At 43.7% G+C, this 23424-nt stretch overlaps 1 protein-coding gene across 2 annotated transcripts in view; it reads right to left on the bottom strand.

The window, feature by feature from the left end:
• SEPTIN9 (septin 9) overlaps positions 1-20387 on the bottom strand; it is a 257294-nt gene extending 236907 nt beyond the window's left edge. For both annotated transcript variants that reach the window (XM_063120375.1, XM_063120374.1), the window contains exon 1: positions 20126-20387. In XM_063120375.1, the coding sequence (XP_062976445.1) occupies positions 20126-20147 (22 nt within the window). In that variant the 5' untranslated portion in view covers positions 20148-20387. The remainder of the gene's footprint in view (positions 1-20125) is intronic.
• Between the last annotated feature and the right edge of the window lie 3037 nt (positions 20388-23424).

The raw sequence follows: 23424 nt of genomic DNA on the forward strand, positions 1-23424 counted from the left end.
CAAATAAGAGAAATATTCCAAATGGCAAGTTTCTATTGTCAGAAGATAGTTGTAATTTGGGGGGAAATAGTCCTGAGTTCTTATTTCCCTGAAATGCTATCACATATTTCCTCTTTTCTAATCTAGCAATTTTGCCCCAAGCAAAGTGTTGGAATTCATTCTAGATCCTGTGCTCTTTAAATGCCCATTTACATTTGTCAAAAATCCTATGCATCAGGCAAAGACACCACAAATTACACAACACACCCATCCCTCTCTCTTCTGTCTCCCTTCCTTGATTTCACAGAGTTTGCTTTTAAACATGGGAAGTCTGGCTCATTTCCTGTACTTGGTGGTTAGTCGTCATGATCCTAGTGGGTCGCCCCGGGGACTCATAAGCCCACTTGAAACAGGTTGAGTGAGAAAGCAATACACAGAGGGACAGGAGGTTGAGAATGACAATCTGTTGTGGTAGAAGTTCAGAACTTGAAGGGCAATGAAGGGTAAATAAATACTAACAGCAATTCAGGTGCTTAAAGCATTGGGGCTATTAGAGCTTGGACTTTATACACCACTGTTTTCAAATTTCCCAATAGCTGGAGCAACACATTTTCTGAATGAAAACACCCAAGATTTCCTTTTAGAAAGTGTAAGAGTAAAAGTAGCTTGGTTTTGGAGGAGTCCAGCCCTCTCCTTGCGTTTCTTCATGAGCTACTGATGTGAGTATGCTTCCTGAATGGAAAGAGGCTTGTTCAAGACAGTGACTCATGCGGAGATACAGTGGGCAGTCTCTTCCAAAGCTAAATCAACCTGTGGTATTTCTGCCTTGGCAATTTCTGAATGATCTAACCATGCCCAATACCACAACTACCCCTCTCTCACGAAGGCTGATGCAGTGTTCTGGTCTTGCGTCTTTCCAACCATGCAGAGATGCCACAAGCAGCCTTTGCTATGAATTGGAATTTGGGGGTCGCAAGAGCTTTGTGTTTTGTAATTCATAGCTCTCACACATCATACAGTATGAAAATCCCTGGTAGAATATATATACTATAGACCAGCCTTCTCCCAACCTGGTGCCCTCCAGACTTTTGGGACTATAACTTCCAGCGTCAGCAATGTGGGAGCTGATGGGAGCTGAAGTCCAAAACGTCTGGAGGCCACCTGGATGAGGGAAGGCTGCTATAGATATGTGACTTGTAGTCCAATTCCAGCTATTTGCTTACTTCTGCAAATAGCTGTGCAGAATGCAAATCCCCTCACAGCAAGGAAGCCACAGTGTGCATTTTACAACTGGCATGCCTAAATGTCCTTTTCCTTCTTAATGGACAGGGGTTTGGCCAGAGCTTGTTGGACTGCAAGTCCCATTATGCCTCACTATTGCCTATTCTGGCTAGGGAGAATGGGAACCATGGCCCTCCAGATACCATTGGACTGCAAGTTGTCCCCCTTGATTTTGGCTTTACACACTTGTACACCAGATGTTGGGCATGGCTAGACAAGGGGGGTGGAGGGGGATGATCTCACGATTTTATGATCGTGAGATTGTCCCCCTCATCTACATGCGGCGTGCAACATCCCAGGAGGAAGAGGACGTCGCGGCCGCCATTTTGGATTTTTTAAAAAACTCAAGATGAGCACTCAAGCGCTCCTTCACAAAAGTAAGTAATTTTTTTAAAAAACACACACACACACACACCTCCCGCTCCCCCACCGCACCCCCGATGGGCACGGAGCTCCTGAAGAGCTCGGTACCCCATGCCCTCACGGTTACTTGTGAGAAGCCAGGACAAAACCGTGATGGCGGGCTACACGTCCTGCGGTCTCAGGATTATCCCGAGACCATGGGAAAAATCGGAACTAAAGGGTAGGGTGATATCCCAGGGCAAGGGAGGGATTGTCTTTCCCTGCTCCCAGGATGCCCTGTGCTTCATGTGGATGCACAGGGACAATTCCAGGACGATCCCCGGGATATCGCCCCATCTAGACATGCCCGTTGTTGGACTACAGTTCCCAGCATCACTTGGCATGCTGGCTGGGGATGATGGTAATTGGAGTCAAATACTATCTGCAGGGCCACACTTTCCCCACCCTTTATCTAAGTCACCATATGGAAAAGGGGTTAATATATTACTTGCATTCCAATGGGCAGGGTGCGGTTCTTCAGCGGTACCAGTGTCTTTCTCAGAAGCAGCAACATGCATTAATCCTTCTCCTGGGACATGAATTATATGTGGCTTGGAAAACAGCCCCAAGGCAAGGATTTCTGTTTTGTTATGCTACAACAGGCTTTCCATTTCCTACCACTGAAAGAGTACCGTTCTCCACAACTTGGCGAATGGTTTTACAAAGAAACTGTTCTCTTTTTAGTTTAGCTTTTCAGTTTCTGAGCAGAGTTCATAGGAGCACTTGCATGTTCTCCCATATCTCTGATGCTGTCCACAACACAGCCTATTGAAATCACATTTCTCCCTGTATAAAACCATGAGAGCTGACAAACCTCCAGTACTGATACAGCTTTAACTATGGCTATCACAAGACGTGGCAATATATTGCAATTTTACTTCCCAACTTAACTTTTCTTTCCTCACACTCTTTTTCTCAGCCCAGTTATCAGCTAAATAGCCAGACTGAGGAGAAAGTGCAAAAAGAGGCCTTTTTATTGTGGTAACTTGGCATGTTTTTATCAATGTTCACCACAAGCAGATCTCCTTGATGCAGTCTCTCTATTCATCTTTCTTCTCTCATGCGCTCGATAGACTTGAAAACTGTACATCCAATTGTTATGAAAGTTTATCTGGGATGGTTTTAGGCAAATTTCTTCTGCCATCTTGAAACAAAATGGTGGCCAATCCAAATTTTTAAAGACTTACAGCTTCAATACTAATTCATCAATTTCAAACAGTACATTATGATTTAGCACTGCAGAGTTCAAATTTTAACCATACATTTTAATCACATGATTACTTATAAACGTAATAGAAGATTAATCTCTGTCCATCTGTTCTGTAAGTTTTGTAAATTTACTCGAAGACTTCAGTGTATCAACGTAAGGGCCAGTGTGGTATGACAGCCAGTGTGGTGTAGTGGCTAAGGTGTTGGACCGGGAGTCAGGAGACCTGGGTTCTAGTCCCCACTCGGCCATGGAGACCCACTGGATGACTTTGGGCCAGTCACAGACACTCAGTCCAGCCTACCTCACAGGGTTGTTGTTGTGAGGATAGCATGGAGAGGAGGATTATGTACACTGCCTTGGGTTCCTTGGAGGAAAAAAGGCGGGATATAAATGTAATAAATAAATAAACAAACATAAGGCCTATTCCCACCTGTGTGCAGCTGGGTCTGTTCACTAATAACATATAAATCATGTAATCTATTTAACTCTAGCAGTGAGCAGCTGACAAGGGTCACAAAAGGACAAACAACCACCTCAGCCACTGTGAGCAGGGAGATTATGCACAGAAGCTCAAAATTCAAGCAAGCCACAAATGAACTTATGTGTGCTATATATTGGTTTCAGTACAAGGCACCTGAATTGTGAAGCATCATGCATATAGGGCAGCCTCTCCCAACCTGGTGCCTGCCCCTGCAGATGCTTTGGACCAACTCCCAAAACATTATGTACGCCACCTTGGGTTCCTTGGAGGAAAAAAAGTGGGATATAAATAAAATAAATAAATTAACTCCCATCAGCTTCAGCCAACATGGTTAATGGTCAGGAAAGTTGGGAGTTATAGCCCAAAATATCTGGAAGGGACCAGCTTGGGTAAGGCTGATGCACAACACACATCTGAATAGCTGCTTTAAAGAGTGTCTATTTGCACTCCCTGCACATCAAACCATTCCCCCTTTCATTCCCACACTTTATGACGGGTAACAGCGGCAGTGCACTTTGGTGTCTGTCCTGAACTTCCACCAACACCTCACACTGGAATAAACTGTTGGACCAGAACTAGCCATAAGAATATATAAAGCAGGTACCTATTCCCCTGCCCCAGGCATCTACTTTCTCCAATTCCATATTCCTTTGATAATGGTTTCCCCGCAGCCTGACAGAGTATGAAAACGGACCCAGCTCCCTTCCCTACACACATACCCATGGTGGACCCCACTGTGAGATCACCTGTTGAAAGGCAGTGCATATGCATGGGAAGTAAACCACTGCATGGACAAGACCAATCATGGAGGTCATTCCAGCTTGACTGGCACCCTACTAGGAGGAAAGGTGCTGATTGGGCAGGAAAGAGCTGCATGGGCAGGAAAGAGCTGCATGATTTGCTAGAACTGGTTTTTAATATGAAGGGAATCCCAGTAAAGTGTCTTTGGGATCACTCAATGAATACGTTTTGCTCTATCTCTAGATGTAGGATTTTTCTCCCAAGTCAATTGGTGCATCCCTGTTAAAAGTTGCTGGCAGCTTTATGCAGCCTTTCCTTTTCTTTCCTCTCCCCCTTTTCTCTTACAGCATGTTGCTTAACTGTCTTGCATACATCATGCCTGGTTTCACCATTGGTGCACTGTAAACCAGACTGAATAGACCAATGAAAAACAGATGGTTTTTTGAACAGGGGGATGGAATGGAGAACCTTCTAGTCCCTTCTGACACTAACACCAAATGTAAAACTGGTCTGGGGCCCTGATGGGCAGCAATGAAAAAATAGCAGAGGATTCTGGAGAGGAGCTGCTTCATTGCTGCCTGGGTGGCAGCTTCGCTCCTCTTCTATTTACAGAGATTACATCATTCTTCTGTGCTGTCAGTCCTGGGCAGTTTCCCAGCACTAAATTTATGCAGAATACATTCAGACCCACATCCATCCATCCATCCATCCGTTAATCCTCTGCCTTGACTTGCAATTTACAGAGATTTTTCTGTAATTTGTACATGTCCAGGCAGTTGCAACACAAGTCCTCAAGCTGTTCATTTCCTGCAATGGCTCAAGGCAACTTGTACTTGTTTCCTTCGTTTATCCTGTCATATGAAAGAAGATGAAATCTTTTCCCCAATGCCTTTGATCACCTCCAGGATAACAGCTTGTGGAAGAAACATGCTACCCACCTATCAGAGCTGAATGACAGTGTCTATTGGTGGTCATCACGCACTATTTGAATAATATGTTTTGTTCCTAGCCCTTCCCTTTGACCATGGCCCTCCTAGCGCTATGCAGATCTGCTAGCTTAACCATTTAAAAATGTAGAGCAGAGGTGGTTCCCCTGTGGCCCTCTAGATGTTTTGGCCTACAACTCCCATCAGCCCTAGCCAGCATAGCCAATGGTGAAGGAACACAGGAGCAAAACATTTAGAGGGCCACAAATTGCCCACCCCTGGTGTAGAGTATCAGACATTTTCTGTATTGATCTGTCATACTCTGCCACATCTATTTCTGATCATTGACTATAAGAAAGTTGTTCAGTTTAAAGACACAGTTCTTGACTGTTACCACAATAGACAAAGTAATGAATATCCGTTACAGAAAGATTCTCCTTGCACGAAGAAGTATGGTATCAATAATAAATAATGATACTAAATTTGCAAGAGCTCAGATGCTGAATCACACTAACAAACTGAAACTGTCTAGCTCAACATTAACCTGTGCAACAGGTATTAACATGTTGCCATGCTTACAAGCTCACAGGTAGAATAGTATCTTGTGCAAAAAGAAAAAAAAGAATCGGCACCAGGAAATTAATCACAGGACACAGGCTGGCATTTTATCTTCCTGCTAGAACAGGAAAGACCACCCAGATGAAGACATTCCTAGCCACAACATTTCCCAATGTTAAAAGTTGCTGGCAGCTTTATGCAGCTTAAAAGTTGGCAGCCTAAAATAGCTGGGATAGAACCAGTGTTACACAGCTGGGATACGTCAGTCATCATGGCACACTATGCATGGTGTGTTTTACTTAAACTGTACATGTTTATTATGAACAGCTGCCTATATTAAACAAAACTCCAAAATGCATTCCAAAGTGGTACAGGTGGCAATGGTGTGACTCCCTGTGTATGCAAATACATTTTAAATGGTAATGCATATATCAACAATACAACACAGAAGTATGCAGAGAGTTCTCCCTTGGTTTAGGGAGGCTCGGGGGAGCACTATATGTTACTTGAGACAATGAGCATTCCCAGACATGCATACACAGGTGTTTGTGCATTTATTTCCATACTTGCTACAAAAACAAAAGAATATCACTATTTATTTATTTATTTATTTAAAATATTTATATCCTGCCCTATATCACTAAGATCTCAGGGCGGCATACAGATGAAAACATGCAGTATAAAACAATAAATATACACAGTTAAAAACAAATTAAACCATAATCCAAGTTAAAACAATATATATTTTAAAAGCAATAGATGCAGTTAAAAGAGTTAATCACTAGTGCAATGTAGCATTGCCCTCACTATATGGAGTTGTTTGAAAAGCATTTGCTGAACTGGGCTGAGGAAGAATTGGCAGTGGGGGCAGAAATTGAGGGGCAGGATTTGGTTGACATCTAGGGAGGTTGTGGGCTCTCCCACACTAGAGGCATTCAAGAGGCAGCTGGACAACCATCAGTCAGGGATGCTTTAGGGTGGATTCCTTCATTGAGCAGGGGGTTGGACTCGATGGCCTTGTAGGCCCCTTCCAACTCTGCTATTCTATGATTCTATGATTTTGAACCTAATAACTTTAGATATCTGCATGAAGGTCTTCTTAAGCAACTGTATACAGTGCTTTTCTACATGAGGCTTTTAACCGGCTCCTTTACTGAGTCTTCTGCTTCCAGATTCTTCACGGGGTTAAGATTGTCTCCTTTACACATGTTTTTTAAAGGGGGAGTGGGGTTCTTTCTATGACTTTCTGTGTATTCCATTGCACAATACCTAGATGGTACTATGATGTAGCAAATTGTGCAACTAAATGAAGCTTCTATAAAGCCATTCAGAAAAATACCAGATTTTCCTTGTTAGGAATTTCCTTGAATTTAATACAGGGGCATACTGCTTTCATATTTAGCTTGCACTTAAGTTAAGGAAAAAGCAAAGGTAGCTGTGCCAACTATAAGAAAAATCTAAAATGTGTATTTGTCTAATAACTCTTATTGGGTGCTACATTTTTGCTGGGAGTACCTCTACTGTTGCAGGATTGGTTTAGTTTAATAATGTAGGTTAGGCACTTAAATTACTGCAAAACTATCCAGCTGATGCGCTGAGCATCCTAGGACGAAATGTCAGCACAGGCTCAAGACACTGCAGAGGGTACTGGTGGGGTTGAGAGCAATAGCTTTCGTCCTCTCAGCCAGATCTAGATGGGCTGAGAACTCTTTTCAGAGGCAGCATCCCAATAACCCTGTTCCTGAAGCAAGACATTATATGAGGGGAAGAGAGAGAGAGAGAAAGAGAGAGAGATTACTTTCTTCCCAGCGCGGAACAAAGCAGGAGTTCAGTAATTTAATTCCAACTAAAAAGGCAGCATGCACAGTACAGTACAAAAGTCAACATAGGAGCACCACATCTTGGTTCTGAGAAGTAGGTGTGATCTCAAGAAAGCAAACAAACAACCATACAAAAAGAGTGTTGTAAGGCTGGAACTTATTTTTGCCCTGGGACTGAAGGTAGACCAAGCATAGGAAAAATTGTAGAAGGGCCAGTGTGTTTGTGTGCTTATTTATTTTATTTAGATTTTTTTTAATTATCCCTCTGCTCCATGAGTGCTTGAGGCAATGTACAAAAACAAACAAAAAGAAAATGCATAAACTACAGAAGCTGAACAATGTTTTTTGAACAATCAAACTAGTGCTTAATGGTAAAATCAGAGAGTGATACTGACTATTTAAAGCAACATCATTCTCCCCAAGAAAACAAACAGCCTGTGAAGAATGGGAAAAGGGGTATCCAAATGGCTTACAAACTGTCTAACTATGCCTGTTTTGCAGTAGTTAGGAGCAAAGAGATTGTTAACCTGCCCTTTGGCTCAACGTTGGTCCAAGAGAAAAGAGCCATAGCTAGACTGGGCTATATCCGGGGGCGATCCCTGGGATCCACATGATGCACAGGGAATCCCAGGATCAAGGAGGGATGATCCCTCCTTTGCCCCGGGATCTCGCCCTCGCCTTTGAGCCCGCTTTTTCTGTAGTGTCAGGCTGATCCTGAGACCACGGAACGTGTGTGCGGGTGTTGCGGTTTGTCCTGGCTCCTCAAGGTTACTCTCGAGGAGCTGGGACCCGCACACAGGTTCACGTTGGGGGTGGGGTGGGGTGTGCAGGGAAAAGTGTTAAAAAATCACCTTACCTTTTGCTCACAAGCGTTCATGTGCTCTGCTCCTTTAAGAAAACAAAAAACAAAATGGCAGGTACGACATGTTATCCCTCCAAGGTCGTTGTGCGCCATGTGTAAACAGAGGGGGAGATCTTGAGATAAAAATATCGCAAAATCTTCACCCCTCCGTCGAGCTAGACCAGGTAGGTCTAGCTGAGGCCAAGGTTCCATCGCCCCTTGCAACTGCTCAGGTCTCCCCACTCACACACTTTTGAGTCCCTCAGTTACAGAGGGATTGTCACTGTTCACAAGGAAATATGCCCTGGCCTTTTAATGGGGCCTCCTCATTAAGGACCATGAAACATTTTAAAATTCACTCACTTCAGAAATAGCCCTTCATGTGTGAGGCATTCAAGTCACAACTTAAGGAAGAGCCCTAACAAGTTAGAGCACGCTAAGAGTGAGGGGGGATGCCAGAGAAAAGAGCCCATTTGTCATTTGTTTTCCTGCCTGACAATCACCCACTAGTTCAGGGTTAAACTAAACATTGAAGCTGCACTTCCTTATGTCAGGACACGTGCTGAATTTTGCTTGGTTTATGAAGGACAAAGAGCACAGAGAAGCAAGAGTGTAGGATTAGTCATCTCCTCAGGCTCATAAAAACTGCATTGCTTTCCCACTGCTGGTTTCTGGTTGACTTTTCAATTAATTGGCTAATATATACTAGAGCTTAGAGGAGGAGTGTTTTACAAAGCCTTGAATGAAATTAAAAGCTCTTGCAATTATGTGTTCATTTGTTTGAGAAAGACTCAAAATTCAAATTAGCCCCCTTTGAGAATCTTCAACAACTTGGCTTCCTTTAATTGATTTTGACAGTCTCTGACACGGTTTAAATTTGCTTTGACAACTTAGAATAGAACTCAAATAGACACCCTGTAGCTTTGGTGACGATGGCATGTGAGCTGCTGGGCCAAATCTGCAGCGATATCAAATAAAGGGGTGCAAATGGCCAACTGACACACTTAGAACATGCCCTCTGTACATGCGATAGAGAGTGTGAACTCTCACATGCCCCATCCTATGTGCAACGGAGTGGGCTGTACACATTTGTTCTACCTCACCTCTTAGTTTTTGAAGAGATAGGAGCACAGAGAAGTTGTGTATGCACAGGACCTACATGCTCAAGACAAGATGGGGGTACATGGGCAATCATGTTCCCTCCAAACATAAGAGAACAAATGGCCCACTCTGATAAGGGTGTGAACCAATTCTCTTAGCCTAAGCAGAGTGAAGTATCCCTCTTGCACTCTGACCAAGATCAGGGGAAGTACTGTCCAATGGCCTTGTGTTGATTCATGGAATCCCATCCCTGTGCATGCACTAGGAGACCAGCACCTAGTTCCAAAGAGATGAGACAGGAAGAATCAGGACTTGACCATAGAACTCAGTCCTTTGCCCAGTGAATATCCCACTGTATACCATAGTAATTAGATAATCCTGGAAAGACACTACTATATTGGTATTACGCACATTCCAAGCAAAGCACCAACTACAATTGGCCATTCCACCTGAGCCAGCAGTACCAAGACATGCTCTGCCGATCACATGGCTCATTTATTGTACAACAGCAAAATTGGAGAGCCTTGCTACAGTCATTGCATCCTCCATGCACTCTCTTGACAAGCAAATCTGATAAACAAGCAATTCATAGTTGTCCAACAGCAGAATAGAATCTATTAGGAAGAAATATTTGATTATTCCTAAAAATGCCATGATGTTTGTAGGGTCATTGGAGAGAGGCACAGCGAAACTCTCTCAGTCTATTGATTTCATAAATGTACTGATACAGGTAAGTTCTTTTATAACTATTTGTTAAGCTTACCTGAATTTGAGAAGGGGCAATTCTCCTGGTTTAGATAAATCCTCTTCTGAGATCCCGAAATCTAGGATACAGAACTTCTCCACTGCTCTCTCTGTTTCCCTTCAGAGCCACCCCAGCTGTAGTCCCTCTGATCACCAAAGGTGATCAGCTTCTCTTAAGAGTTCTCCCCATGCTTTTCATCCAAAAACCCACTTTACAGTGATACTGCCCTGACTAGTCAGGAGTCTATAAACCCATGAGGAAAAGTTACAACATTTGGGACTGTTTAGCTTAAAGAAAAGGTGAATGAGGGGAGACATAATAGAGGTGAAGGCCACCAATTGGATGGCTTTAAAAGGGGATTAGACAAATTCCTGGAGGCAAATGCTATGAACGGCTACTAGTCCTGATGGCTCTATCCTACCTCCAATATCACAGGCAGTATGCCTATGTATAGCAGTTGCTGGGGAACATGAGCAGGAGAGTGCTGATGCACTCACATCTTCCTTGTGGGCTTTCTGTGGCCAGATGGTTAACCACTGTGTGAGCAGATTTCTGGACTAGATGGATCCTTGGTCTGATCCAGCAGGGCTCTTCTTACATTCTTATGACTCTAAGGAAGAAGCAAGTATCTTGATCTGAGTAGCATGCTCACCAGTTTCTGTAAGGTCAGTTCCAGGAAGGGTATCTGGTACTCCCTTGGGAGGCTAGAAGCCTCTGGGAATATCAGGGTTAAGAACATAAGAAGAGCCATGCTCGATGGATCTGATCAATAGAACATAGTCACAACTAACACCCTTAAAATGCATCTTTAAACAGTTTAGTCCCTGAATGATCCAAGAAGGCCTTTGAGCCTTGCTGAATCTCCTCTCCCAATCTGAAAGGAGGAGGATCAAGTGTCCTACTTTACAGAGGACAATCCTCTATCTGAAGGACATCCAGTCCAAGTGTGGCTTAAAGATAAACAACCACAAAAAGATAGAGCAGTTGCCCATAGTGACGTACTCAACACTTTCATGGTGCCCATAATAGGGAAGAGTGTGTCCCGGTGGCCTGTATGCCTGCTTAGTCTGCTGTTCAAGGGCTGTTATGGTTCTATACTGTTATGGTTCTATAACTTTGGGTGCAACCAGCATTCCTCCAATCAGCATCCCTCAATCCAACCATGCTGGCTGGGGCATGCTGGGAATTGTAAGACTTTTTTCTGGCTAAACATGCATAGGATTGAATTCTTAATTTAAATAAAATAAAATAACTAAATAATGGGCCATTGAGACCACCTTTTCCTGAGCCAAGAGTGTGGTTAAGCAACAAAGGAGATGGTTCCCCCAGCCACAAGATTTCTGGCTCAAGAGTGGTGAGTCTTACCTAGCAAAAGATCAGAAGTCAAGAACAGAAGAACGGTGTTGAAATCAGACTGGCTGCTAACCACACGAAGGGAAGTGACTCACACAGGAAACTGATAGGTGATCCATGTGAACTGGTAAAATTTCATCATCTTGAAGTCTCCAGGCAAACATGATAGGGCACTGTGGCTTTTGTTTACCAGCTTGAAAATGTGACCGTGCTCTCAAGGAACCAAGAGAGACAGTTACTTGAAACAAGGGCACAGTGTTTTCCATGGCAGAAAATGGGCGCTTTTTAGCTATGAGGAGGGACTGGCAGAGAGGGAAGTGATGTGTGGAAAGAGTGGAGAAGAGAGCTGACCTTTAATACGATGTGGTCAATACTAGCTGTAAAGTCAACCCGTTCTAGTCCATGTGACTTTACAAACTAGGCCACAGGAATTTATTCCAGCACACTGAAGGAAAAACACAAAGCTCATGCTCTGTTCAAGGGTTAGTGTTTGCTTCTCGATTAAAAGGACACAAAGAAATCTCTCTGCGAGTGTGTGTGTTTCTTTTCTATGATTTCAAAGGGGAAAGTTGGATTATTTGAAAGCCAATAGAACCTCGTTTGCAGATGATGGTGAACCTGGAGCAAGCTGAATTGTGCATGCAATACAAAATTAACCAAGTAACAAACCACAGGGCCTCTGAAGGCCCAAGAGGTTGAACTTTCCAAGTTGCTGCAAAAATAAATCAAGAGCTGAACTGAGGTCTGGCAGACTGATGTAGTTAGTGGCTCAGGTACCAGACTAATTTTAAACTTCCTTCCCAACAATTAAAATCTTTCTGAGATGAGCATTCATAGTAAGCCCTGGAGGGAGCATCCATCCACTACCTGGAATCCAGTTCCTTTGCTGAATCATCCCATACATTTAAATCCCCCCACCTCCAAAACTCTTACATCAGAGAGGATCAATGGCTACCTTCCTTTACTGAGTGCCAACATTGTGTTAGAGGAACAGTTGCCAAATGCATCTTACAACAGAAGATTGTAACTCTTCCATGGTTTCTTCTATTCAGAGGTGGGAAACTTGTGGCTTTCCAGATGTTGTTGGTCTGTAACTACCATCATCCTTCACCATTGGCTATGCTGGTAAGGGCTGATTGGAGTTGTAGGCCAAAACTTTTGGAGGGCCACAACTTGGTCTATGAGGATGTGATGTTCTGGAACAGTGTTCCCAACCCAGTGTCCTTCAGATGTTTTTGACTACAACTTTCAGAATTCCCGGCTATTGGCCATGCTGGTAGGAGCTGATGGGAGTTAAAGTATAAAACATCTGGACCGCTCCAGGTTGGGGAAGCCTGACTTATTAGGACTGGTACACACATACCACCTTGGAGTGTCGACTATATTTTATTCATATATTTAGTGCATTTATATCCTACCTTTCTTCCATCATGGAAGTAAAGGCTGAAGTCCTCCCATCTCTGCCCTGACCTGACCCAGACCTGCTTAGCTTCAGCAAGGTGCCAGACCATACCATGGGTTCATACAATGAGGCATGAGAGAAACTCTCAGATGGTAAATAAAGTAAAGCTTTATTTCTTGCAATCAAGAGAATAGAAATTTTCATGATAATTAACAATTCAATTTCTTACTTAATAGGTGAAAGGTAGGTTTCAATGGGATGGGGTGGTAGAAATCTAATTGTTCCCTTTGGAGGCTGCCTTATTACTGTCATCAGTTGACATTTTCCAAGTAGCTTGAAAGCCCTTTTAGTAATGCCTTATTGACTCCGCAGATGCATTTATTCTCCATTTGCCCACAAGGATTAAGTGAACACAAGTCCTTTCTTGGTATATTTATGTTTTGTTTTGTTTAAGATACACTTAAGTACTATGCATCCAAAAGCAGCTGAGTTCATGATTCCAAATAGAAAAGCCCAATTCTAGTTAACTGGTTTCCTGTTCAGAGCATTATTATTAGAGTTTGAATTAACACAAGAATAATGTATTTTTATTAGACTCAATAAAAAAAAACATAAATGTATAGCAGCCTCCCAACTTCTGACAATGTAACTGGTTGAGGCAGGCTGCAAGCTCCTTGCCAGGGTGACGAGTAAGTTGGCACTGACACAGTGGCAACCCTTTACCAAGCTGTGAATACTTAGTGTAAAATATAATACTGGCTTCCTATGAAATATTCATCTTAACAGAAAGCTTCATTCATCTTTCACATCTAGTGACCTACTGTGATATAAGGGGCAGCTGTTGTGGTTGACAAGTCCAGCTGTTAGGATCCAGTATTTTTAGTGAGCAACACCAGATAGAAAACAAGAAGATGTAATTCCACAATCACAGCATTTTTATAGCTCGTAGCAGTTGTTGCAGATTTCAGTAGCAATTGTTGCACAATCATTAATTGTGAAGGGATCCGTGTCTACCTGCAGGAAGGCAACAGCTGGAATTCTTCAAGCAATGGCCCCAGAGCTGGCTCTACTCAGCATTCTTGGGCCAGATCCATATGGCAGAGTTACCCACAGCTCCTTAAGCACTGTAGTGCTAAGGCAGTTATTCAGGGGAAGACACCTCAAGAAGAGGTCCCAAGTAACATCAGAGTTCCTGTTTTGAATGGTGCATTTATCCTGCTGGTATCTAATCTGCTATGAGAGTATCATGATGAGCAGGAAGATTGGTACAGTCCCCATATGGTCTATGGGTATCAAGCATGCCAAATACAGGAAGCAAGTTAGACCGTTGGCCCATCCATCCAAGGACTTTGTCTGACAGGCAGTGGCTCTCTAACAACTAAGGTAGGAAAGATATTTTTCAGTCCTGCTACATAAAGTCCTTGTATTAAAGATGCCAGGGACCTTCTACACCAGCCTTTCCCAACCTGATGCCTTCCAGATGTTTTGGACTTTAACTCCCATCAGGCCCAGCCAGCATCAGTTTGAATATCCAGTTCCCATTTCCTCACATGGAGAAATCAGAAGTTTATTAATGTATCTGGAAGAGTTGGAAGGGTTCTATAGAAACATTTTGCTGTGATTGAACTGCAGACTACTGAAAAAGCAGTTATGCCTGCCCTCTGTAATATGACCCACCCTTCAGAGAATCAGAGTTGTGATTATTACTCCAGGGGTGCTGCCAGATGAGCGCTACAATTGCCCTGCCCTCATTTATGTAATTATAGTGGGGGAGGGTAGACCCATGTTTTTCCACTACTTCTTCCATCTTTTTCTTACCATAGAAAATCCATTAAGGAGAAAAAGATGGAATAATTGCACCATGCCTTCTGATTGGTAGTGCTAAGAGCCAGCCATCTGGAAGCATCGCAGAGATTAAAAGGAATACAGCCTATCAGTATCAAAATCGTGGTAATTCTTCTTTCCATTTGCAATGAACAAGGCACTGTTATTGGTATTCCTGCTTAATATGTAATAACCCAGCTTTCATGACACAGATTACTTGCTGCTCTTCTGTTGATTCTCTTGGGTTTTCCAGAACTGGTTATCTACATCATAATTAAATGTGAATACTGTAAGTTCAGACCAGGGCAATGTGTGACCCTTCATATGTTTTGGTCTACAACTCCCAACAGCCCTAGACAACATCGCCAATGGGGAGGGATTACTTGTAGGCCAAAACATCTGGAGGGCCACAAGTTGCCCACCTCTGGTTTAGACTGAGGATTACAAGTGACTCAACAGCCTTGCAAGAAAAAAAGTCAAAATTTTGTGAGGACAGGAATGTTCATTGTGTGGCTCAGAGGCTGGACTGCTCTGATTTGGCTCCATGTCATTCCATGGCAGAAAACTGGAATTACTAGATACATGTTGTATCTGATTTATGTACCAGTTTTGGACTGGGACTAATGGTGCCAGTTCTTTGGTACTGCATGGCAGCAAAATAAATGTTTCTCTACAACCATCCATTATCAACTTTCAGGTCTTGGTTAGCTGGCAATCCATAGTACATATAGAAGATTTACTAACCAGAAAACCACTGTGGTGTAGTCTTTAGAATGTTGGACTAGGACTGGGGAGATCCAAGTTCAAATCCCCACTAAGCTATATGTCAGTAACTATTTCTCAGCCTAGCCTACTTTGCAGGGTTGTTGTGAGAGTAACAGAGAGAACAACTAGGGTACACCACACTGAGCTCCTTGGAGGAATGATGCAATATAAATGAAATAAATCAATAAAATAATTTATCTGAGCCCACCTATGTGATGGCAGTTCTAATTTGCCAAGTTTTCACGGATGGGTTAATGCAGACAGGCTCTGTCTAGTTATCTTGTACATGTTCTATGGGTTGCCAGCAAACCAAGAACTGGTACTTGATAATTCTGAAAAAGGACTAGAGCAACATATTGACCAGCCCCCTTTGCAACAGAACAGTAATATAATCACTTCCAATTGAGAGCTGCAGCAGTAGGGTCGCCATGTGTCCTACCCAGAAGTCAGTCCTCCATCTGAAGGGTAGTGCCATCCAAGCCTGGTTTAAAGATAAAGAATCACAAGAAGCAAGAGCAGAGACCATGAAGTAACTCATGAACAGACCCTGAATGGCAGAATAACCAGGCACACAGGTCTTTCCCACTGTAGCAACATATATTGTTTTTCTATTTAAATTATAGTAATTATTTTAAAATTTGCACTGATACATAAAAATTAGCACATGCACATTTTATGCAAAACAGTGTCAGCTTTTTGTGTGTGTAAGTGGTCACCCTCAGAGCATGCCTTCTTTCAGGGGACGTATAACAGCACTTCACATAGGGGCAGGATCTACACTACTGCATTTTAGCAGTATCAACGTGCACTGACCACTGTTGGGGCCCATGATACATTCCATATTCCGCTTTCAGAATGTTATATCCTGCTGACAAACAGTTCTTACTCTGACATGCATTCCCCAAAGTTAGCTTGTTGAGTTAGAATGACACATTGTCCTCAGGTATCATTCAGAAAGAAAGAGCACCTCAGCTCTCAGAAGTTATGGAAACCCTGCACTAGAACTTCAAAAGTGCCTCCATCCCCCACCCTGCACCTTCACAGAGCCATGCCTTTCTGTGGAGAGTAACTGTAGTTTCTGGCAGTGGAAATAGCCATGAGATCATGGTGCTCTATTTGCCAAAGTGTGTGATAAATCTGTGGCTATATTACAGCTTGCTGTCTTCTGCTAACCAGCAGGCCTTTGAGCATCCAAAGACACTCCATCAACAAAGAATCGTGAAAGGTTGTCTGCATCTCCCCCTATTTGTGTCAGCTGGATAAACGATGAGTCCTAATGTAGGTTTCTAAACAACAGAATAATAAGCTGGGGAGAAAAAGAAATGGGCCATTGATCCAATGGCTACTGGTGTCATCATAGCTAAAAAGGAGCAAGTCTGCTACCACTCGGGAAAAGATGTTAGCATTGCCTCTAGCAACCACCTGTCCCCTTCACACAATCTTGTTTGTTGCAGCCATGTGGGATTTATGTCTAGGAAACTTCACAGCTCACGTACAGTTCAGGGCAGCTAATGTGGATAGCTTGGACCTTTTACTCACACCCTTACCATTTTGTTGAGCACTGTGGAATTCTCAGGGCACCTTGCTAAGACAAAAGAGATTTGTATTTCTTGCATGCCGCTGAAAATTCTCTTTAGTCCAATTTTGTTGAATAGATGGAAGGTAGAAATCACCTAGTTTGGAGATGTAGAGCTATCAACAGGCCTATTCAGCCATAATGAAATTGTGTACTGTAAACACACGAGGGGAAGCATGGTAGGCCCGTCCCCTCCTCTCGCATTTCCATCATGAAGGGTGACTTTCTAAAGTAGAAATCCTCCTCTGTTCATGGAGCTTCTTCATGCTATTTGGAAACTTGAGTTCCCAGGGTCCCAAATTAGATTGAGGATGTCCAGAAAGCCTCCCTCCACATAGAGGGCAATGGAAATGCCTGAATAGGGTTAACTGCATGGGCCATCCTGGAAATCAGTCCATCCTCTATGTAAATGGGTGCATAAAATGAACCCCAAAAGTCACTCTTTATTGTCATGAAAAGCAGCTTCAGGAAGCAAACATAATTTAGAACCCACATGGTAATAGCAACTAGGGGTGTGCACAGATCCCCCACTCTGCCCCGCGGGCCGATCCGAAAATTTCGGATCGGCCCGCTCCGCTCCACGCCGCTCCGCCCATACTCCGCTCCTCTTCGCCGCGGAGCTCCGGCTCCGAATCGGAGCTCCACAATGGAGGGGAGTGGCTCCAGGTAAGGCCGGGAGAGGAGGGCGGGGGGGGGGGGTACCGGGCCCTGCCGCCGTCACCGCCCGTGCGGCGATGGCGGCAGAGCCCAGTAAGGGACCAAGGGGGAGGGGGGCCTTACCTGCCTCCGTCCGCGGCCCGTCGGCTTCTTCAATTGAGCCCGCGGTTCAACCAGGATGTCTGGGCCGCAAGTGCGGCCTAGACTTCCTGGTTGAACCGCGGGCTCAATTGAAGAAGCCGACAGACGCAGGTAAGGGAGGGGGGGTTTACCGGGCCCTGCCGCTGTCGCCGCATGGGCGACAGCAGCAGGGCCTGGTAAACCCCACTTACCTTTCCAGCGGAGCTCCGGATCAAGGCGAAGGATCCGCCTTCACCTCGATCCTCTTCGCCACGCTCCGCAGGCCCCCCAATCCTCTTCGCCTCCGCCTTAAGGGCAGGCGAAGCACCCCGCTCCGCTTCTAATTCACTGGTCCGATTAGAAGCGGAGCACATCCCTAATAGCAACACAGGCTGTGATTTGGAGTAGAGAGCTGTGGGTGAGAAACACTGCTACTTTGCCACTGCAAGTCCCCAATCACCCAAGCTGCTTTTCCTGGAGTGTTTAGTTGCATGCAATGTGTCTTTAGGCCGGATAAATGATGAGTCCTAATGTAGGTTTCCAACCAACAGAATAATAAGCTGGGGAGGAAAAGAAATGGGCCATTGATTCAATAGCTACTGGTGCAGCAGCATCCAGCCCCCTTGGGCAGCTGCCAGGGCCCCAATGATCCAGTTGCATCCATCAGCACTAACATCTGCTCTAGTTCCCTTGTACCAGCAAACTAGGTCAGCAAACTACCATTTAACATTCCCCACAAAGCCCTCAATGTAGTGTTACTCTGAGACATCGTGTGGAATTTAAAATGGCCACTCACTGATCTTGCCACAGCTTCTGGGTAAGCACACAGACAGGGGCCCACAAACATAGGAGGCGGCCATTAGATAGCACCTTACCAAGGACTCCTGAAATCTAGAGCCAACCATAGGGTGACCCTATGAATAGGAGGACAGGGCTCCTGTATCTTTAACAGCTGAATAGAAAAGGGAATTTCAGCAGGTGTCATTTGTATGCATGCAGCACCTGGTGAAATTCCCTCTTCATCACAACAGTTAAATCTGCACAAGCCCTGCCCTCTTGACCAGATACAAAAGAGGGCAGGGCTCCTGCTGCTTTAACTGTTGTGATGAAGAGGGAATTTCACAAGGTTCTGCATGCATTGAATTGACACCTGCTGAAATTCCCTTTTCTATTCAACTGTTAAAGATACAGGAGCCCTGTCCTCCTTTTCATAGGGTCACCCTAATTTACTTAGATTTCCAGTTCCTAAAACCTACCCTCTAGAGTGTGGATCTCTAGGGTTCCAGAAATCATTTTAAAAATAAGATGGCAGTTTTTGAGTAAAGCTTAGGGATGCCTTTCACAGGATTGGGCCTTGCTCAACAATGCATTTTTCCATGGGGTACACGGGGTGGAAAATACATGTATATACTACTTCATGGGCTTCTCCAAAGAAATGATTTATAGCACGTTCATGACTGGCTACTCACAGAAGTTTACAGGTCATTTTGGCAATGGCGTGAACCACCTCCACATGTCCCACTCCTTCCCCAAGTTATTTCTTTTTTTAAAAAAACCACCTTGGATATACTAATTCTTCTGAAATATCTCAAGATTGCATGCCCCATGCAGCTGAAGTTGTGCTACAAAACACCTACTAGAGGGCACTGTCCCATTCAATAGTACGAGGCAGGGAAGTTTTCATTTACAAACCACATGGTCACCTTTCTACTTCCATGTAATTCAGCTCATTACAATTGTGCAAGAAATGCAGGAAGCAAAGTGCAGGTAAACAAATGTGATTTCCCTTTAATCTAAAGAAGCCCCACATGTCAGGAGGTAGAAGTGAGAAGAGGCTAAATCTCTATTTCTACTGTAACTCATGGAGCTGACCTTAAAAACCACAGGAAGTCATGGTAGGGCTTCCAAAGTTCAGTAGGTGGGACTTCCACGTTCAGTACTCTTTCTTCCTTGTCTTCAGTCCCTCTCCCTTCACCCACATATTTTTCAGCACAAACTTTGAACCCTAAACCCTCCTGAACTATTCCTGGATTATTAATTATTATTTATTAGTAGTAGTAGTATTTTAAATAAAAACAATAAAAAACAAATTCTTTATATCCCAACTATCATCTAGTATAAAAGAATGTGGGGGGGGGGTGAGGGGGAAGAGTGGGTATTTAAAGGTTTTTAGACCTCATATCTGTTTCCCTCAGCTTTCTTCACAATGTTCTTCCTGTACAGCAAACAACTTTGAACTTTCCAGAACTGCTAAGACCAAATTAAAAACAGCTTTTCTCTTCCTGCAGACAGAGCCCAGTTTATGGATTCAACTGCCCTGAAGAAGCATTTTGCTCTACTCACCTGTGTTCGATGTCTTTCTCATGTTGACCTCCTTATCCCAGCTATTAACATAGGAAGAAAGTAAAGTTTCTCCCGTAAATAATCCCCAGGGTGATACGCGACTGCTTTAATAATCCTTTTGTTCCAGCCGGCAGGGAAAGTGTCCTCCTCCTCCACGTTACATGTATAATCTACGCAGGCACCGTTGCCACTGAGGAGGGAGTCGGCAGCACTCCCATTAATTAGAACACACCTTTTCTAATCTGAGTACAGTTGTGGGTTGTTCCAACTGAGCTAAAGCTGAGGGAGGCGGCTAGAAGAATGGCTCAGCTTCAGCAGTACTTTAACCTTTTCCCCTCTGTGAGCATATTAGGCCAGGCGCATGTTCCTGCTCACTCCCGGGCCTCATAGATTCCCTTCAGGTTTAACCTGCGTGCGCCGAGGGAGGTCTCTTGACTTCCCACCCACTGGGTCCCGCACACCCACGTGCTTTTCGCCTCGCTCCCTTCTCCCCCGTATAACTCAGGTCAGAGGCAGGTCTAGCGGCTGGCAAGTAGGCTCTAGTTCAAAGTACATCTCGTGGCCTGTCAGGCTGTAGAGACGGTAAACACAGCTCCTCTCTTCCGTCTTTGAAAGGCACATAGAAAGGAGAGGCTTGCTCAAGGCTGCTGCGGGTTACGTAAACACATTTGCTCAGATCCGTCCTGTAGGCTTAAGAGGCGGCGTGTATGCGTGCAGCCATTCGTTGCTTGGAAGCGGACGCTGGGACACTAGCAAGATGCATGCCAGGCAGGTGCCTTCGTTTCCACATAACACCACTAACCCCAGTACTTTATTTAAAGGAGGCTTGGGTTTTGATAGTGTCTTGCAACGTTAGATCTCTTTGCATGGCTGGCTGGGGGATGCTGAGAGTTGCGGGCCAAAATCTCTGGAGGGCACCAGGTTGGGGAAGACTGTCTTAACAGAAATGACAAAGGCTGTAAATGATGGCTAAGTTTCAAGTAATTAGGAATTTTTTTTAAAAAAAGTGGTACTGGGGATATGAAAAGAAGAAAATCAAACGGAAAGGGTCACAAACATTCTGGATCCTACACTATTTAATGAGCTAAAAGTGACCAGTCTTTGTAATATACTAGATTTTATTTTCTAGTCGAAAGTTGTTTGTTTGTTTATTCATTCATGCATGCATGTATATGTTCTGGCAGTCACAATTATATGGCAAGGCCAGGATTCTAAACAGAGCATCATTTTATTTTATTTTAATTTAAAAAAAAATATTTGAAAGGCTACAGGCTCCAGGGCACACGTGTACAAAGTTTATTCGATTTGGCAGTTGCTTCCTCTGCTTTAGAATCCTCTGCTTGAATTCTTGCATATGGTCACTATGTTACCCAATTGCCAAGTGGTGCTTGCTTCTTATAAGGGTCACACTAAATTGGCTTTATTTATTTTACAGTATTTTACAGCATATGCAATTATGAGAATGACATTGTCATAGACAGAGGGATAGAAATGGTGGCTAATTTTTATATTTGCTTATAGAAAGAGCAAACCTTTTCATCATGAAAATCCATTGGGAAGGAGGTGATTTAGGACAGGGTTGGGCAAAAGGTAGGTTTCCAGATGTTCTGAACTAAAATTCCCAGATGGGGATGTATGAGAAATTCATGTCAATTCATTTTTAATCAGAATTTACCCAGTTCACACTTTCCAGCTTGAATATGAACTCGGTCGTATATGAAAAATGTGCATGAAAAATGTGTACCTTTGAAAAATGTGCAGAAATACATTTAATCAATGGGAGAAGAATAAGTACATTTCAAAGAAGTGCACAATTGATGTGCACAGGTGTTGACACACTTAAACTGAGGCCTTTTGAAGAGGAGGTTTTCCTTTCTCCCTTCTCCTTTTAAACAATATATGTTACATAAAGTTTAAGGTACGGGCATTTACAACAACATAAAATCCACTTTGAATATCTCTGTGTAATTCTCAATGGATGCACTATCAGACTTTTTTTTAATAAGACCACTGATACTTGCGTGTGCATACGCACACACACACTCTCATACACGGAGAAAATATTTCTAATGGCAGTGGATGTTCTTATTATGACCAATCTAGGCCAAGAACCAGGCATACTTCTTCTCTGCCAGGGGCGAAACAAAAATGTAGGAATCTAAAAATGTCAGAAAGGAGAGGGGGAGAGAGAGAGAGAGAGAGAGAGAGAGAGAGAGAGAGAGAGAGAGAGAGAGAGAGAGAGAGGACACATGACAAAGATACTTTTCCTTTCACTGCCAGGATGGCAGAATTGTCAAGAGGCTCAGCACTTTTGCGTGAGAGGGCAAGTTAATGTTTAATATAATACAGATCTTTTATAACTTATTTTGCCTGTTTCATGAGATTAGTGCGGGAATGTATAGTTCATTAAAGAAGAAGGATTCAAAGCAATGATCGGAGTAAGACAGAATGCAGGGATTCAAGGTGTCAGCCTCCCCTACATATGCAGAAACACATGCCAAAATATCTCAAATCAGCCATGAAATACGTAATAACACACCAGCCAGTGCTCTTTTCCTAGCACCCTCCATTTTCTTGGGTTGCGTTCCACATTCACAGCCTTCTAAATAAACACCACATTTATATATGGTGCCTTGCTTTTTTATGTGCCTTCCACAACTTCATAATAGGCAGAAATTCAACAGATAAAACTTTTTTTCTCTAGAGTGGAGATGCAGTAATGGGAAAAGTTGCAACTGTTATGCCTGTCTGGATCGAGCTATTGAAGTGTGTGTGTGTTTAGGACTGCTTCTCTCTTTTCCAATTCACTGTTAAAACTTTGGCCTGGCAGTTCAGAAGTTTCCCCAAAAGAATATTTTGACTTGTCCTTAAAAATGCTCCTGGCAACAGGTTCCAGCCTGACATGGGAGCCGGAGTTATTGTTTATACACGGTACTCTTTCATCAGATTGATCTATTCATTAAGATTTGGAATAATTTATCCTCTGGTTGACCCAGACACAAGCAGCATGCACAAATGAATAGACAGTCACACTGAAGACACACTGTGATTAAACATCACCTCCTACTCCTTGTACTGGCAGGGCCGGTGCCAGGCTTTTTTGCGCCCTAGGCAAGGTGACCTGCGTTCACCCCCTCCCACCCCACCGTATCCCCCACCACCCCAGGTAGGCGGAGATAGGTTACCTGTCCCTCTCCCGAAGTCGTCCTGGCTTGGCAGGACGCTGCGGTGGGGTGGGTGAGTGGGCGGACGGGCAGCTCCACTTCTGTCCATTCCCCCCCCCCAGCTTGACTTTGGCT

The sequence above is a fragment of the Elgaria multicarinata genome, chromosome 3 (assembly GCF_023053635.1).
Source record: "Elgaria multicarinata webbii isolate HBS135686 ecotype San Diego chromosome 3, rElgMul1.1.pri, whole genome shotgun sequence".
Lineage (NCBI taxonomy): Eukaryota > Metazoa > Chordata > Lepidosauria > Squamata > Anguidae > Elgaria > Elgaria multicarinata.